This window comes from Schistocerca americana, chromosome X, assembly GCF_021461395.2.
Source record: "Schistocerca americana isolate TAMUIC-IGC-003095 chromosome X, iqSchAmer2.1, whole genome shotgun sequence".
In the NCBI taxonomy this organism is placed as follows: domain Eukaryota; kingdom Metazoa; phylum Arthropoda; class Insecta; order Orthoptera; family Acrididae; genus Schistocerca; species Schistocerca americana.
Window position 1 is genome coordinate 88,345,508 of NC_060130.1, and position 17,976 is coordinate 88,363,483.

The 17,976-nt window shown below is 44.2% G+C and overlaps 1 protein-coding gene across 1 annotated transcript in view; it reads right to left on the bottom strand.

The window, feature by feature from the left end:
* The window catches only part of LOC124555822 (outer dynein arm-docking complex subunit 3), a 314,791-nt gene that overhangs the window by 73,778 nt on the left and 223,037 nt on the right, over nucleotides 1-17,976 (bottom strand). The window contains exon 8 of the mRNA XM_047129889.1: nucleotides 1,716-1,893. Within this exon, the coding sequence (XP_046985845.1) occupies nucleotides 1,716-1,893 (178 nt within the window). The remainder of the gene's footprint in view (nucleotides 1-1,715; nucleotides 1,894-17,976) is intronic.

Genomic DNA, 17,976 nt, shown 5'->3' on the forward strand with positions numbered 1-17,976 from the left:
GCTGATGTCAGCGCACTTAGAGGATGCGACCGGCCAACACGGCTGCCAGCTGCTAAAATGATTAGAGCTGCAATTTTTTGTGACAGTTGGAATGGCTACGAGGTCATTGTTGCTGTTCGTGTTTAGTATTGTAACCAAAAGGGCGAAGACAGCATCAGATATTGACTGATCACAGATGTTGCATACTCGTGTGAGTCAACATTACTACTACCTGACAGAGCTTGAAAAGCGCATCATTGTGGTCGAATCGTGCAGTACCCAAAATTATGGGGCATCCAGATGTGAGAGTGGCCCAGTAGTGGACTGCATGGGAACATGCAGGCAATCATACTGGACATCAATGTTCCGGTCTACTACGTCTGACCACCATTCGAGAATAAGCAATGAACTCCCTGCCGTATTCTGTGTCATGCCGGACCACTGGTCGGTGACTAACAGCTGCCAGAATAGGAAATTGCACTCCCATGTGGAGGCTGCTGTTAACACCACAAGACAAACGGCTATGTTTGGGGTGGTGCCGTAACCTGGAAGCATTTACTGCCGACCAGTGGCGTCACACTGTGTTTAACGATGAAGCACAGTTTTGCATTAACCCTGGGACCATCGTCGATGACTATGGCCGCAACCAGGGGTGAGGTACCATTCTTCCATTGTTTTGGAGAGGCACAGAAGTGTTACTCCTGGCGACGTGGCTGGTAACGATTGATGGAACTTTGACAGTACAATACTACGTCGTGGACATCCTGCGTCCTGACGTCTTACCTCTTATGCGGCAGTATCGTGGTGCTATTTTTCAACAAGATGATGCTCGTTGTCAACACGTGGACGTGTTTCTGCCTGATATTAAGGTAGTGCCATAGCCAGCAAGATCCACAGGTCTATCCCAAATAGTACCTGTGTGGGACGACCTAGGACGACAACTTCGTCTCAGTGTCTAGTATATCAATGACCAGTTACAACAGTCTCTGTTGGTCCGTCATGGCCAGAGGACATCGGTTGGTTAAGTAATTGTCAACGTCAATAAAATTCTCCAACAGCTATGTACTTTAAGATATTATTTTATTATATCCTGAATGCTACCAGTTTCGGCATTTCATTATGCCATCTTCAGGCGCCATAAGCCTATATCCAAATAAACGACCTTGTCGTATAGGGCCATAAATCACTGGATATCGTGAATTCAATCGTTATACAACTGCTTCATTCGAAGCTGTCACGTCTTGGAATGAAGCAATTGTATGACGATTGAATTCACGATATCCAGTGATTTATGGCGCTATATGGCAAGGTCGTTTATTTGGATACATGCATATGGGACCTGAAAATGGCATAATGAAATGCCAAAACTGCCAGCATTCAGAATATAATAAAATAATATCTTAAAGTACGTGGTTGTTGGTGAATTTTATTGACATTGCGTTACAACAGTTGTGGGCCAGCTTGGCTCAGGATAGAATACAACGGGTTTATGACACCCATTCCAACCAATTCGGTGCATCCGTCCATACCACAGTGGGTACAACAGCATCTTAATAAACGGTTTCACACTGCTATTTTCTGGGTGCGTCGCCTTCTTTTTCAGGCAGTGTATTACCGCTTCCCCACTTTGTTCTGCTAGTATTTCAGCCTCTCAAAACCTCGTAGCTATTACATGCGTGGAAGAAGCCGCAACTTTTTACAGCACTAATTATTAACTGCATAGAGAACCGACTTACTGTTCCTTGTCCTTGACTTCTGCGAACTTAAATGCTTCCAGTTCAGCCATCATAAAATCCTTTTTTATTTCCAAGTCCCTTTTCTCTTCTTCGGTGATGTTTTTCAGGTACGTGAGGCGAGACATTGTTTCTCTCTGCGACAGAAACCGGTGTAGAACTTCCTCAGTCTCCGATTCTCCTGTAACAAAGTATACTGAGCTTATTAACAAGTGTGAAGCTCCGTATATAGTACAATTACAGAGAGATATCCTACCCGCCTGTCGACATCTGCCCATACTAACATGAATAACAGCACGAAACGTCATACCATTTCACAGAAATATTTCGCAAGTAGAATATCTTTTTAGCTGAGTGTGTATTTGCCTTTCTCTACATAACAACCCTTGCATTCTGCCTACGTCTCCCGAGAAAAAATCCAGTATTCATAGGTCCTTCCTCTTATTGCATGTTAGACCTTAGGATAACAGTTTCCTTGGCATTCTGACAAAGTAGTGGTATCTCTCTCGGTTTCCGCAGACAGAGTCTCTGATCCGGAACCAGTCTCTCTCCCGATTTGAAAAGTTTCATTGTTTCTCGTTCCATTACCATCTAGATCACTGAAGGTGGTATGGATTGGAAGTCACGCCTTATGTTAGCCTCGTGTCCATCTCAAGCGCGACTAAACTAGCGCTCAGAGCATGTGCTTCGACATTTGTAGCTGAAAAAATATTAAAGCCTGGCGAAGACAGACTTGAGCTCGAGACACCATTAAAGAGTGGCAATTGTATAATTTTACCAAACCCCGATAATCATTACGCTCAGCATCACGAATTCCAAGTTCATTGTTTAATACTAATATCATATCGAGTCCGTCCAGTTCATGAAAAAATATCTTTAACCTTCCAGTTTCTAATTTTTGTCACTTCGTTTACACTTCTAATAATGTTGTCACTGGAAACGAGATCAAAATAAGGAAACTAATATCTCAACAGCATGCAATAACAGGATAGATACTACTGTTACTACCACCTAAACAACGAATTTTGTTATTACGTGTGGAGAAATTGATTTTGTAAAATTTACGGTTTCGGGGATATTGGAAGGACTAGACCAATATCGAAATAAACAAGCAAAAGACAAGACCAATATCACAATGAATAAGTACTACATATTTATTTTTCATGCTCCATAAAATATTTTATTTACAACGAAATTTAAAATAATGAATGCACACAGTCGGTTTTCGGGTATTAATCTTAAGATCCACAGTGTGCAATGGAATACAGAGCGCACAAAATAAAATTGATCTGGAATGTACTTGCAATACGACTGACTAAGGTTTTCTGATGTTCGAATCCATCTCGGAGAGATGCGGTTTTCATTCTTTACCGAAACCGCTTCCCACAGTTTTGTCACTAAATTTTTCACTGTAAACTTTTTTAGAGGCCTTCTGCAGACTGTTCTGCACACATTCACCACCAAATTGTGTTTCACATAACACTCTACAATGAACAAGCTTCGTTTCATTGTGAGCACCACCTTGCGTTTCATCCAACTGGTCACTATACACATCTGCTCCTCTCACTCTCTGGCACGTAATGAAACAGGGAGCTGACTACCATTTTGTTTAGCGCCCTAACCTATAAACCGTCATCGTCATCATCATCATCGTTATTATTATTATCATCATCATCATCATCGTAATGACACAACAAAGTGCTCGAGACAGAGCATGCAAGAGATGCGTATGCACAGATATGTGATAACAACAGTTTGATGCATCGACATCACGATTTCCAGCATTTTCTATGTGAACAGTTCTCCTGATCATAAACAAAGGTCATTATTGTTATAAGTATTTTACAGGACAGTTTTATTTTGCCCACTCTTTATTAGGCTAAGAATTTTTCACTGCCTGGTGCGCAGGTACAAGGTATGGCGGTTATCGCTGAACAACCGACGTTCGGTCATACCGATTTTTTTCCACGCCAGTTTAACTTGACTCTTAAAACCGCACATAATAACCGGTTTCTGAAACAACCAATTTTCGGTTTTTTATTCCGATCAATTCTTGCTGTAAACATATAAACTGAACAAAGACTGAAAAATTTTGACGCTCTTAGTTTCAAAATACATAGAATCAAAATATTACATTAAATAGGCAAATAAAAGGAAACTTAGCCCGTCCACCATTCGCTGTTTCTCTCAAAAAGTTATAAGCGGTTGCATACTACAAAAAATCACCAGCGTTCTCCTACTGATTTTAATTTTTTTAAACTCTGGTTAGAAATCATGTTGTAATCAGAGATCACACCCCTATTTGGGCAAAACGAATAGTCGTTGCTAGAGGGTGAAAAGTAACACTGAAGAGCTCTTTTTTTCGTGTCAATTTGTCCGTTTTAAAGGGCTACAAGCAGGTAAAGACATATTATGAAGACACAGGCAGCAGGCCAGCTATTTTCTGTTATTGTTGTACTGTCGCAGAAGAAGCTGAGCAGCATAGGCACGATGGTGTAATGCAGTGATTTCCAACAGGAGCTATGGCAGAGGGGTCCGCAAGATGCTATTAGAACAAAAAGTATATTAAATATATTTCGTGCGATAGCAGATTTTTTGTTTTGGCCGCTTCCTGCATGAGCACAGCTTCAGCGAACGCTAACTTCTGCGTCTAGCGTCTTATTAGAGTGTGAAGAGATCGGCAGTGAGAATGAACAACTTCTCATTCATACGGAAGTAAGATGGCTTTCTCGAGGTAGGACCTTGTCAAAATTTTTTGAACTTAGAGACGAGGTTTGTGTCTTTCTTCTTGACACAAAGTACGCAGATTTTCTCACTAACTGCTCTTGGTTTTGCTCAGTTGCGTACTCAGCTGATGTGTTTGAACACTTGAGTGTGTTAAACTTGAGTTTACAAGGAAAAATGTAGACATGTTCAAAGTTGAGGATAAGATTATTGCTATGGTCAAAAAGTGTCAGATCTGGGCGTCAAGGATAGAAAACGAGTCATTAACTAACTTTTCTACTTTAAAACAACTCTTGGAGTCATCAGAGGAAAGTTTGCCTGACCAGATCATGGTCAATGTAGCCGAGCATCTACGCAGCCTAGCCACCACTTTTAGAAAGTATTTCCCTGAACTTGACCCTGACGACAGATGGATTCGAAATCGCTACAGCTGTGAAGAAATAGACAAAATCCAAGGCCTCATTGAAAAAGAGCAAGATCAGCTTGTGGATCTGTCCAGCTGTGGTACGATGATAAACATTTTCATCGGCGACAAAATTACAGACTCTGGGCATCAGCACGCAAGGACTACAAGAAACGAGGAGATACCGCAATGAAAAAGATCCTCCGATTTGCAACCACATATCGGCGTGAGCAAGCATTTTCTTGCATGTGTTTCATGAAAAACAAATATAGGAATCGGCTCGATATGCGGTCGGGTTTCAGAGTGAAAGTTTCAAGCTTGGAACCTAATATTTCAGAAATAATGGACTCAAAGGTCAGATTGAACTCATGTCATTAAGAACTGAAAATTAAAACTAACTGTATACTGATGGAGTACTCTGTTGTAACTGTATTTTTTCAAATAAACAATACCATGTATGGAATTAGTGTTTTCTTATTTTTCATACATGTCTACTCAATGCAATCTCAAGTGTGGTACACTTGACAGACCAATACACTCAGTTTTAATTTTTTCCTGTCATTTTCAGTTCATACTCAATTTTTTTTTTTTTTAAGGAGTTTGTTATACTAAACACCCAGATTTGAAGACAAAGATTTTGAGCAATAATCAAAAATTTCGTGGCTAAATTGAAAAACTTTTAACCTCAATATTTTGTCAATAATGAATATGTCACTGTTTTTCTAAGTACCAAAAATAGAAAACGTACAAAAAGACTCTTAATTTGGCTTTCGTAGGTACTTGATACTGTCATATGACAAGGTACCAATCATGCTCGATGAGGGGGTCCTCGAGAAAGTTTTGTTAGGAGCCCCTGGTGTAGTGGTTATGACACTAGACTATTGCAGCGAGGGTTGGGAGTTCAAAACTCGCCTCAACTGTAAAATTTTAATTTCTATATTCGGTTCGAGTACATTCTAGAAGTGTCGACAAATGTCAAGAATCATTGTACTGGAATGTTCTGTAACTGTATACAGGGTGTTACAAAAAGGTACGGCCAAACTTTCAGGGAACATTCCTTACACACAAAGAAAGAAAATATGTTATGTGGACATGTGTCCGGAAACGCTTACTTTCCATGTTAGAGATCATTTTATTACTTCTCTTCAACTCACGTTAATCATGGAATGGAAACACACAGCAACAGAACGTACCAGCGTGACTTCAAACACTTTGTTACAGGAAATGTTCAAAATGTCCTCCGTTAGCGAGGATACATGCATCCACCCTCCGTCGCATGGAATCCCTGATGCGCTGATGCAGCCGTGGAGAATGGCGTATTGTATCACAGCCGTCCACAATACGAGCACGAAGAGTCTCTACATTTGGTACCGGTGTTGCGTAGACAAGAGCTTTCAAATGCCCCCATAAATGAAAGTCAAGAGGGTTGAGGTCAGGAGAGCGTGGAGGCCATGGAATTGGTCCGCCTCTACCAATCCATCGGTCACCGAATCTGTTGTTGAGAAGCGTACGAACACTTCGACTGAAATGTGCAGGTGGTCCATCGTGCATGAACCACATGTTGTGTCGTACTTGTAAAGGCACGTGTTCTAGCAGCACAGGTAGAGTATCCCGTATGAAATCATGATAATGTGCTCCATTGAGCGTAGGTGGAAGAACATGGAGCCCAATCAAGACATCAACAACAATGCCTGCCCAAACGTTCACAGAAAGTCTGTGTTGATGACGTGATTGCACAATTGCGTGTGGATTCTCGTCAGCCCACACATGTTGATTGTGAAAATTTTCAATTTGATCACGTTGGAATGAAGTCTCATCCGTAAAGAGAACATTTGCACTGAAATGCGGATTGACACATTGTTGGATGAACCATTCGCAGAAGTGTACCCGTGGAGGTCAATCAGCTGTTGATAGTGCCTGCACACGCTGTACATGGTACGGAAACAACTGGTTCTCCCGTAGCACTCTCCATACAGTGGCGTGGTCAACGTTACCTTGTACAGCAGCAACTTCTCTGACGCTGACATTAGGGTTATCGTCAACTGCACGAAGAATTGCCTCGTCCATTGCAGGTGTCCTCGTCGTTCTAGGTCTTCCCCAGTCGCGAGTCATAGGCTGGAATGTTCCGTGCTCCCTAAGATGCCGATCAATTGCTTCGAACGTCTTCCTGTCGGGACACCTTCGTTCTGGAAATCTGTCTCGATACAAACGTACCGCGCCACGGCTATTACCCCGTGCTAATCCATACATCAAATGGGCATCTGCATTTGTAAACATTGCACTGACTGCAAAACCACGTTCGTGATGAACACTAACCTGTTGATGATACGTACTGATGTGCTTGATGCTAGTACTGTAGAGCAATGAGTCGCATGTCAACACAAGCACCGAAGTCAACATTTCCTTCCTTCAATTGGGCCAACTGGCGGTGAATCGAGGAAGTACAGTACATACTGACGAAACTAAAATGAGCTCTAACATGGAAATTAAGCGTTTCCGGACGTATGTCCACATAACATCTTTTCTTTATTTGTGTGTGAGGAATTTTTCCTGAAAGTTTGACCGTACCTTTTTGTAACACCCTGTATATATCGTCTGTGTTCTGGCCGGGGGCAGTTCGCTCCGCACTCTTGTATGTGCAAGTGCTGAATAACCCTTCGTTAAGTGAAGTTAGTGTTCGTCATTCATCTAATTACACGTTCTTCTACGTGACATTATTCTGGTGGAGACGCTGTGTACTGGAACTTGTGATAGCGTACATTATCGACGACACAGTGGCTCCCATCAGTCCACGACAGAGCCGCCGTTTACGTGGCGAGAAACCCGAGTTCGAGCCATATTCAACAGATCGCAATCTATCGGAGACAGAAGAAGAAGAGGACGTTACGATGACAGCAACTGTGTGCCACCACATGAGACATCCTTCCGGGTTCTCTGGTGACAATGGCCAAGATCCAAACAAGTGGCTGAAGGTATATGAGTATATAGCCAAATTTATCAAATGGGATGACACTGTGCGTTTGGCTAACGTATTTTTCTACTTGGAGGTCACTGCCAAACAATGGCATGAGAACAACGAGGAGAAGTTCACAAGCTGGGAGGTATTCCAGGTGGAACTGCGCAAGTATTTCGGCGACACACAACAAAAGAAGTGCAAGGCTGAAGATAAATTAAAGTGCAGGGCTCAGCGTTCAGGAGAAACTACAGCATCCTGCATTTAAGACGTCTTGGAGCTGCGTAGAATAGTGGATTCTAGAATGAAGGAGGAAGATAAGGTTGCACATCTCATGAAGGGTGTTGCTGAGGACATGTATCAAGCCCTACTTCTGAAGGAGGTTTCGACAGCAGACGACTTCATAAAATGGTGCCAGTATATCGAGACAACGCATCAAAAAAGAATTACACGAAAGAAGTTTGAACGGCTTTCAAACGTCGTATCGATGTCTGTGATGTAGGAAGGAACTGATTTCATAAGTATTTTTCGTCAGATAGGGAGAGAAGACGTTCAGAAGGCACTTGGATAGCACGGCGAGCAAAAAACCGAGACGCTTCAAGAGGTCATAAGGAAGGAAGTCGAACAGACAAGGAACCCAATCTCTCGTCCTTCATTTCCTTTAAAACGGTGAAGAAGTCGAGACCCAGGCGAATTTACGTTCCTGCAATGCCTCATGAGGAACCTGTTTGGGCACCAAGGAAGACTGACGTCTGGAGGACCCAGGATAACCAACCTGCGGACGAACGGGACATGTGGTCCGCTTTGTCGAGAAAGGCGGTGGATATTTGATGACGCCCGCGTCAGAAGACAGCAGACCTATCTTAGCCGACGCCAACTCCGGGACGACGAAGGTGAACAAGAAGATGTGGGTGCAGGATGACGTAGGTCACCATCGCAGCAAGCTAGCTGCTGGAGAGGACGCTCCCCGACACGTCGATCAAGGTCTCCATCGCCGTTTAGAAGCTACAGGCGATCACCTAGTAGTCGCGATCTGGAAAACTAAAGGGTGCGACCTTCCATGGAGGTGACGCTGCCGAAGAGAAAAATCCTCCGCCGTCGATCACTACAAAAATGATAGGAAACTACGTCGATATCCTCATGGATGGCCGACCAGCCCAAGCTCTTGTGGACTCTGGAGCATCACATTCAGTCATTTCGGAGAAGTACTGCCGCCAGTTACAGAAAACCGTATTCGTCTCTGCTGAAGGTGGCTAATGGGTAATATGTAAAACATACAAGGAGGTGTGTCATTCGTGTGGGTATAAGTGGCCATACACAGCCCTTAAAATTCATCGTCTTAGAACAGTGTAGTCATGACGTCATTCCCGGATGGGACTTTTTGAAAGCTTCTCAGGCAATTATAGTCTGTGGTCGCTCGAAGATTATGCTAGACGAGATGAGATACTGTGGACAGGAAGATGCGCATCCGTGTGTGTGGAGACTATGTGTACTGGATGAAGTGATCATTCCTGCAGTCAGCGCTAGAAAGGTAACTGTCATGTGTCATGCCATGCATCAACCCATGGATATTGTAGTGGAATGTAAGAGAAGCGTACCACTGAAGAATAATTTGGTCATCCCAGCCCCTGTCGTCTCGTTTAAGAACGGATTCGGTGAATTGTGGATAGTTAACTGTCACCGAGAACCGCAGATTCTTCCAAGACGCATTTGGGTAGCAAACGCTGAGCCATTAATTGCCGAACAGCAGAGCATCATAGAAACCTCCCATGCCGAGTCTGTGGGCGAAATTGGCGCTACCACTACGAGACAAGATCTTCTACCTCGACTATCTCCAGATCTCACTAAGGGACAACAGAAGAAGCTACTTGCCATTCTTCAAGAGTTCTCTGAATGCTTCAATCCACAGGTGAAGAGCAAATTAGACAAATCGACGGTGAGGCAACGGATTAGCACTGGAGACCATCGACGAATAAGCCAGAGAGCACACCGTGTGTCAGCAGCGGAACGTTGAACAATTCGCGACGAGGTAGAGAAAATGATGAAGAATGACATCATTCAGCCTTCGCAGAGCCCATGGTCGTCACCAGTGGTTCTCGTCAGGAAGAAGGATGGCAGCTGGCGCTTTTGTGTTGATTACAGGAGGCTTAATAAGATAACTAAAAAGGACGTTTACCATCTTCCACGAATTGACGGTACACTAGATTGTCTGAAGGGGGCTAAGTTTTTCTCGACCATGGACACGCACTCGGGATACTGGCAAATCGAAGTAGATGAGGCTGATCTTGAGAAAACTGCATTCATCACCCCTGAGGGCCTGTATGAGTTTAAGGTAATGCCATTCGGTTTGTGTAATGCACCAGCAACGCTGATGATGGGTAATCTTCTAAGTAACCAGAAGTGGACGATGTGTCTTTGTTATTTAGATGACATTATAGTGTTCTCAGAGACATTTGATGAACACGTAAAAAGACTGAGGGGCGTTCTTAAGTGTCTCCAACAAGGCGGACTAAAACGTAATCCAAGTAAGTGTCTCTTTGGAGCAAAAGAAATCAAAATACTTGGACACCTTGTGTCAAACGAAGGTGTGCGGCCAGACCCAGAAAAGGTGAGATCTATAACGGAATTTCCTATTCCTAAGAGCATTAGAGATGTGAGAAGCTTCCTCGGATTATGTTCTTATTACTTTTTTTTTTTTATCAAAGACTTTTGTATCAAAGCCAGGCGACTCCAAGAGTTGTTAAAAGCCAATGCTAAATTTATCTGCGGTGGTGCTCAACAAGATTCTTTCGATATGCTGCGAAAAGCTCTGACGACTGACACTGTACTTAGTCTGTATGATGAGAGAGCACCTACAGAAATACAAACAGATGCCAGTGGGTATGGGATCGGTGCTGTTCTGGTGCAGGTTTAGGATGGAAAAGTGAAGGTTATAGCCTATGTTTCTAGGACACTTACAAAAGCCGAGAAAAAGTACTTAACTACAGAAAGAAAATGTCTTGCTGTGATCTGGGCCATGTGCAGATTTCGACAGTATCTCTATGGAAGGCCATTCACAGTTGTTACAGACCATCATTCACTTTGTTGGTTGACAGGTCTTAAGGATCATACAGGACGACTCGCCAGGTGGGCACTACGTCTTCAAGTGTATGACATTACCATAGTGTACAAAAGTGGGAGAAAACACCAAGATGCCGACTGTCTGTCAAGAAACCCTGTGCAAGATCATCAAGACTATGATGAAGATAGTGACTGTCTGACTGCACTCCAGGATCTCTCTGCTGAGCAGAAGAAGGACGCCGAGATATCTGAAATGATACTTGCCTTAAATCGGCCAGAGGATGTGAAAGGACAAGTTAAGGTAGTTAATGGATTACTTTGCAAGAAAAACTTTGATCCGTTTGGAAAGAGGTGGCTACCAGTGATTCCTGAACACATGCGCTTAGATGTTCTACAGAAATTCCATGACACAACTGAGGCTGGACATTTAGGATTTATTAAGACATACGATATGATCCACAAGAGATTTTTTGGCCAAGTTTATTTAGGAGTGTCAGTCACTATGTGTCGCACTGTCGAGAGTGCCAGAGGACAAAGGCAGTTCCTCAGAACCACCTGGCCGCCTCGTAATAATTCCACCAGCCGAAACGCCTTTCCAGCGTGTTGGGATTGACCTCCTCGGACGATTTCCAACATCTGCTAGTGGCAATAGATGGATTATTGTCTGCACTGATTATCTGAAACGCTATGCCATTACAAAATCCGTGAAAACAGCCGAAGCATTCGGGGTAGCAAAATTCATCGTGGAAGACATTGTATTAAAACACGGTACCCCAAGGTCGTTAATTACGGATCGAGGGAAAGTTTTTCAGTCGAATCTTGTGACAGAGATAAACCGCCGGTGCAACATTACTCATCACATGACGACTGCCTATCATCAGCAAATCAACGGGCTTACTAAACACCTTAATAAGACCGTGGCCGACATGCTATCAATGTTCGTCAATGTTGAGCAGAGCAACTGGGATGATGTGCTACCTTTCGTGACGTTTGCCTACAACACCGCCAAACAAGACACCACAGGATTTACGCCATTCTTGCTGGTGCATGGGCGTGAGGCGACTACGACGATGGACGCTTTGTTTCCGTTACAACCTGATGACGTGGACGACGACTACGTCGGCCAGGTGTTAACCAGAGCTGAGGAAGCCCGGCAGTTAGCTCGACTCCCGCACGCTGCAGGCTCAAGAAAACGATCGGCGAAGGTAAGACGCGAGGCACCGCCTGGTGTCTACCAGTCTGGTGACCTCGTCTAGATCTTCACTCCTGTTTCGGAAGTCTGGTCTCGCTGAGAAGCTCCTTAGGCGCTACTTTGGACGTTATAAGGTTTGTAAGACAGTTGTCTGATGTTACTTATGAAGTTGAAGATTTCGACCCCGACACAAGACTACGAAAGGGCAGAGATACGGTCCACGTCCTTCGAATGAAGCCCTATAAGGATCCTGCAACCCAGGGTAAATTCGAAGCTCCAGCGACAGGCAACAAGCGGAAAGGTGACGAAGAGCGTAGCGGCAAAGGAAGTTCTAAGAAGATAACCGCCAGGGCGGACATCAGTCGTCGGGAGTCGGAGTATGCAGGACCGATGACTCGCTCCCGGACTAAGACGCAACACCGAGATGCTGTTCTCTTAAGGAGGGAGCAATGTCACAGAAGAGGCTGAGTAGCACAGTCACCGTGGTGTGGTGGTTATGATACTAGACTGTTGCGTGGAGGGTCGTGAATTCAAAACTCATCTCAACTGTAGAATTTTAATTTCTATATAAGGTTCGAGTATATTCTAAAAGTATCCACAAGTGTCAAGAATCATTGGACTGGAATGTTCTGTAACTGTATATATACCGTATGTGTTCTGGTCGGAGACAGTTCGCTACGCGGTCTCGTATGTGCAAGTGGTAAATAAACCTTCGTTACGTGAAGTTAGTGTTCGTCATTCACCTAATTACACCTTCTTCTACATGACAGTATACTATGGAGAACTGTTGTTAAGTTTTGAATTTATTAATTCGTAGGAATGGCAGACAAATCTCTAATTTTTTAAAGCAGAAGAAGCATTGTACTTCATTGCTACGTCACTTCACGGAAGTGTTTCCTGAGTAGGGTCGATGCAATTCTGCAATACAACGGATGTCCGGAGACGACAGCGAGAAACTACCGTAGACAAGAGGTGGGGCCAAGTCTTACCAGCTGCACGTGCACGCGTGCCATAACCGAAACAGAACATTATTGTCTCAGCAATGCTGTAACGATTCTTATTGCATATGTTCGTCGCTCTTTTCTGTTGGCGTTGTTATTAAAATAGCACTAATCACCTTTCTCCATTTTATGTAATAATGCAACATTTCAAACCATTGCAAATTTTACGACTAAAAATTACTCTTTTTTTTTTTTAAAAAAAAAGCTCAATTTAAAAATGCTGCTGGTATGGTTGATTGATATTTCAGTTTTTTCTTAGTTATTAGTAAAAAATAAAAAAAAACATTTGTTATAACTGTGACCAAACAAATACCGAAACATACCGGTTATTCTGAACGAAAATACTGGTATCGGTTTTAACCGGTCGATTTTTCTCGTCCCTAGCACGTACTTTCCTGGGTGCAAGTGCCTCTGCATTCACCATCATTCCCCACTGAGCACTCTCCACAGTGCATCATTCTTCCTATTAATCATACTTCTCTATTGACTATAATTCTCTCCACCTAATAGTACGAAGAGTGGTGAGATATTTTTTAGATCTGTCTCGTCTACTTTACCTTTTTGTCATTAATTTCATTACATATGTGTCCACATAATATCAAAAATAATTACATACAATATTTCCACTTCTCCCTCATGATCATGTCTCTGATTTTAGTAACACAGTAAATTTCTTCTCTCCCTCTCACCCTCCTTTAATGAGGCAACAATAGTGTAATATACAGAGTGTATCTGAAATGAATGTAGAAACTGAGACGGCTAGTAGAGTGGGTCATTAAAAGCATATTTCACATAGCGACCTACGTCCGCATAGACCCACAACATGCCATCCGAACGGTCATGGGAGCAGGTCTTTAGGGAAACGACTTCAATGTGTTCGTGACATCAAGGTAAAAGAGACGCTGGGTTGAAGTTTTATGACCTCGGCAAAGCCTATATTAGACAACAAGTGTCTAGCGCAGTTGTTAGATCGGTTATTGCCGCTGTTATGGGAGGTTATCAAGATTTAAGTGAGTTTGAACATGGTGTTATAGTCGGCGCATGAGCGATGGCACACAGCGTCTCCGGGGTACCGATGAAGTGGGGATTTTCCCGTGCGACTATTTCACGAATGTACAACGTGACGGAAGTTCACCCCTTCCTCATTGCTGTAGATTTCAATGCTGAGCCATCAACAAGTGTCAGCGTGCGAACCATTCAACGAAACACCATCGATATGGGCTTCCGAATCCGAACTCCCACTCGTGTACCCTTGATGACTGCACGACACACAGCTTTACGCCTCGCCTGGGCTCGTCAACACCGACATTAGACGATTGATGACTGGAAACATGTTGACTGGTCGGAGGAGTCTCGTTTCAAATTGTATCGAGCGGATGGACGTGTACAGGTATGGAGACAATCTCATGAATCCATGGACCCTGCATGTCAGCAGGGGACTGTTCAAACTGACGGCGGTTCTGTAATGGTGTGGGACGTGTGCAGTTGGAGTGATATGGGACCCCTGATACGTTTAGATACGACTCTAACAGGTGACACATACGTCGTGAGCATTCTGTCGGATCACTAGCATCCTTTCATGCCCAATGTGCGTTCCGATGGACGTGGGCAATTCCAGGAGGGCAATGTGACAGCCCACTCGTCCAGAATTGCTACAGAGTGGCTCAAGGAACACTCTTCTGAGTTTAAAAACTTCCTCTGGCCACCAAACTCCCCATACATGAACATTATTGAGCGTATCTGGGATGCCTTGTAGCGTGCTGTTCAGAAGAGATCCGACCCCTCGTAGCCCTACGGATTTATGGACAGCCCTGGAGGATTCATGGTGACAGTTCCCTCCAGCACTACTTCAGACATTAGTCGAGTCCATGTTGCGACACTTCTACGTGCTTCCGGGAGCCCTACACAATATTAGGCAAGTGTACCAGTATTTTTTGCTCTTCAGTGTAGTTGCGGATATTCCGGGCTGGACAACACTACGGATTTTCCGCCTCTTACTGGAACGTGAAAACGTTGCTTTTGGCTGTGCGAATGCCTATTTGATAGGTGTTGCGCAGAGGGCAGCACCAATGCCACAGCGGAGTCTGGTTCCACGAAACAGGGACACGTTCGGCGGCTTCCAAATCGTCAAGTGCCAGACCCACGCGCATTTACTGCCATTCAAAGGTCCGTACGCGAGAGAGGTTCACTCGAGGTACGTTTTCCACGGGCACGTTCTCGCAATGGCACATGTGCATTTAAGGTGTACTTCGAAACCGGGTGTATTTATTTTGTGTTACAGGTGCGAATGCCTGACGGACACGATCGTCAACGCACAGTGCGTACACCAGGGTGTGAAGAGGAGCGTTAGTACTGCTGGAAAACGCACCTTCGACAAGGTCGCCGTGTGTTGTACGGGAAATGGGTGTAAGCCATTCCACAATTTGGCGTGTGTAGCACGAAGATGATTTGCACCCTATGAGCCCTCAGAAGGTTCACGGCCTCAACCCAGGCGATTTTTCACGTCGAACTGAATTCTGTCAGTGCTTTTTGGAAAGGTGTATGGAATCCTTTACACGAGGGGGTATGTTCAACAGTCACAATCGACACGCGTGGGCACGGGAAAATCCACACGACGCGTTTGTTCGTGGTCACCGAGATCGCTTCACTGTGAAGATTTGGATCGGTTTGGTAAATGGTCGGTCCATACACGTTCCTCCGGTGTCTGAACGATAACAGATACTTAATCTTTTTACGAGAATCTCTGCCAGAGTTGTTGGAACATATTCCAACGACGTGCGACACGGAACCGACACGAATGCACTTGGATGAGACGTTTGATAAGGACCGGTTAGGGCGCTGTGGTGCGGCCTGCACGTTCTCCCGACTTGACGCCTATTGATTTTTTTTCTGGAGCCACCTGAAATCTGTTGCCTACGAAACACCCATTGACACTGATGAAAAGCTGACAGTACGTTTTATGGCAACTTCAACTTTGCCAGGAATGTTTGAAAGAGTGCGACAGTCACTCCAGCGTCGTCGTACGGCGTGCATTCGAGCAGGAGGGCGTAATGTCGAGCACTTTTTGTAACTGTTTTCAAATAAGGATTGTAAAACTTCACCCCGACTTCTCATCTACCTCGATGCCGTAAGTACATTGAAAACGTTGCACTGCAGATCTGCTACCGTGACGGCTCGGATGGCATGTGGCGTGCCTGCCCTGGTGAGGCGCGTGACGCTCTTCAACGACGCCTACTGACGTACGCGGACAGGGCTCGCTGTGTGGAATATGCTTGTATGACTCATTCTACCACATCTCTCATTCATTTCAGATAGACCCTGTAGAGTCCACGGGGAATGAAAGGCTTCAATGCTTACTTTAATGAGGAAACCCGTTACAAAATACAGGGTGTCCCGGGAGGAACTGTCAATATTCACGGATATGACGGGAACGAGCATTTGAAATAAAAAAGCTTCATATGGACATATGCCCTATTCTAAATGGCTTCCGAGACAGAATGCATTTAATATTCATTATTATTTATTTTCTGTGTTATTGAACATAGTGTCTGGTTTATACATGTACAACAATTATCAAATATTACAAAGGGCGTGTTACAAAGTATAAATTGAAAAATGCTTATTTGTAACTGTGCTGGCGTAAGCCGGTGCCGGCACACCGTACAGGCGTACAGCATAGAGGTTACATGAAGATCGAGGCCTCGCTGGAAACGCACCGCCACTGCCCCCTCGGCCACCAGTATTTAGATAGCCGCCGCAGAGCGGACGGCCACTTAGTTCAGTTACTTCGAATTTGTCACATCTAGTGAATTCCGGCATGTCATCGAGAGGGAGTCACAGTCTTAGCCTCTAGCGCAGAGACAGGCAGCACATAACAACCTTGTAGTGAACACAGCGGTCTTCTACTTCGACAGCAGTGAGGCTAACGTGGAATATACAGAGAGCTTGTACCACACAACAACTAGCTAAATTTAAGTAGATTTCTAGTCTTATAAATAAAGAACCCAGTTAATAATTGCGTGGAGTTTTGTATTATAGAAAGAGGCTACAGGCCACCAAACAACATCCTCTCCTTGTTCTGAGGGTACAGCTCTACAGAGAAAACGAGATGACAGAACTAACACATTCACCTCTGAGCATTATCGTACATGTCACAATACGGCTGTTGCATGGTTCACAATAAATGTACGAATATCCGCCATTCAACTTCAGTGCATTTGTGCTCTCTCGGCAGAACATATTGTGTTGCTTCTCTGAGCGCCTCTGCTCGTTCCCTAATGAGGGCAGCAGCGTCCACGGTGCGACCGAGCAGCTCCTCTCTTGTCTTCACCTTTCGTTTGTACGCCTCGACTTCATCCGACCCAATTATCAGAAGTCTAATGGCGCAAGGTCTGGCGATCTCGGTGGCCAATTAATTGTACTACCACGATCAATCCAGCGATTAGGGTAAGTGTAGCTGATATATTCCCTCACACGTGTGGTAAAATATGTAGTACTGGAAATACCTTGCAGTCCGCATGCCCATAGGAACGTTCTCGACGTCTTCGACAAACGAATTTTCCAAAAAATGCCAGTAATTCAGTCCCGCCATTCGCTATTCTAAAATGAATAGACCTATCAACATGTTACCGATCATGCAGCACCAATCACTGATCGAAAAACCAATTTGGAAATTGGTTTCCGCCGTAGCGCGTGGATTTTCCTACGATCATCGACGATTATTATGTCTACATCTACATGGTTACTCTGTAATTCACACTTAAGTGCCTGGAAGAGGGTTCATCGAACCATTTTCGTACTACTTCTCTACCATTCCACTCTCGAATGGCGCGTGGGAAAAAGGAACACCTAAATCTTTCCGTACGAGCTCTGATTTCTCTTATTTTATTATGATGATCATTCCTCCCTACGTAGGTGGGCGTCAACAAAAT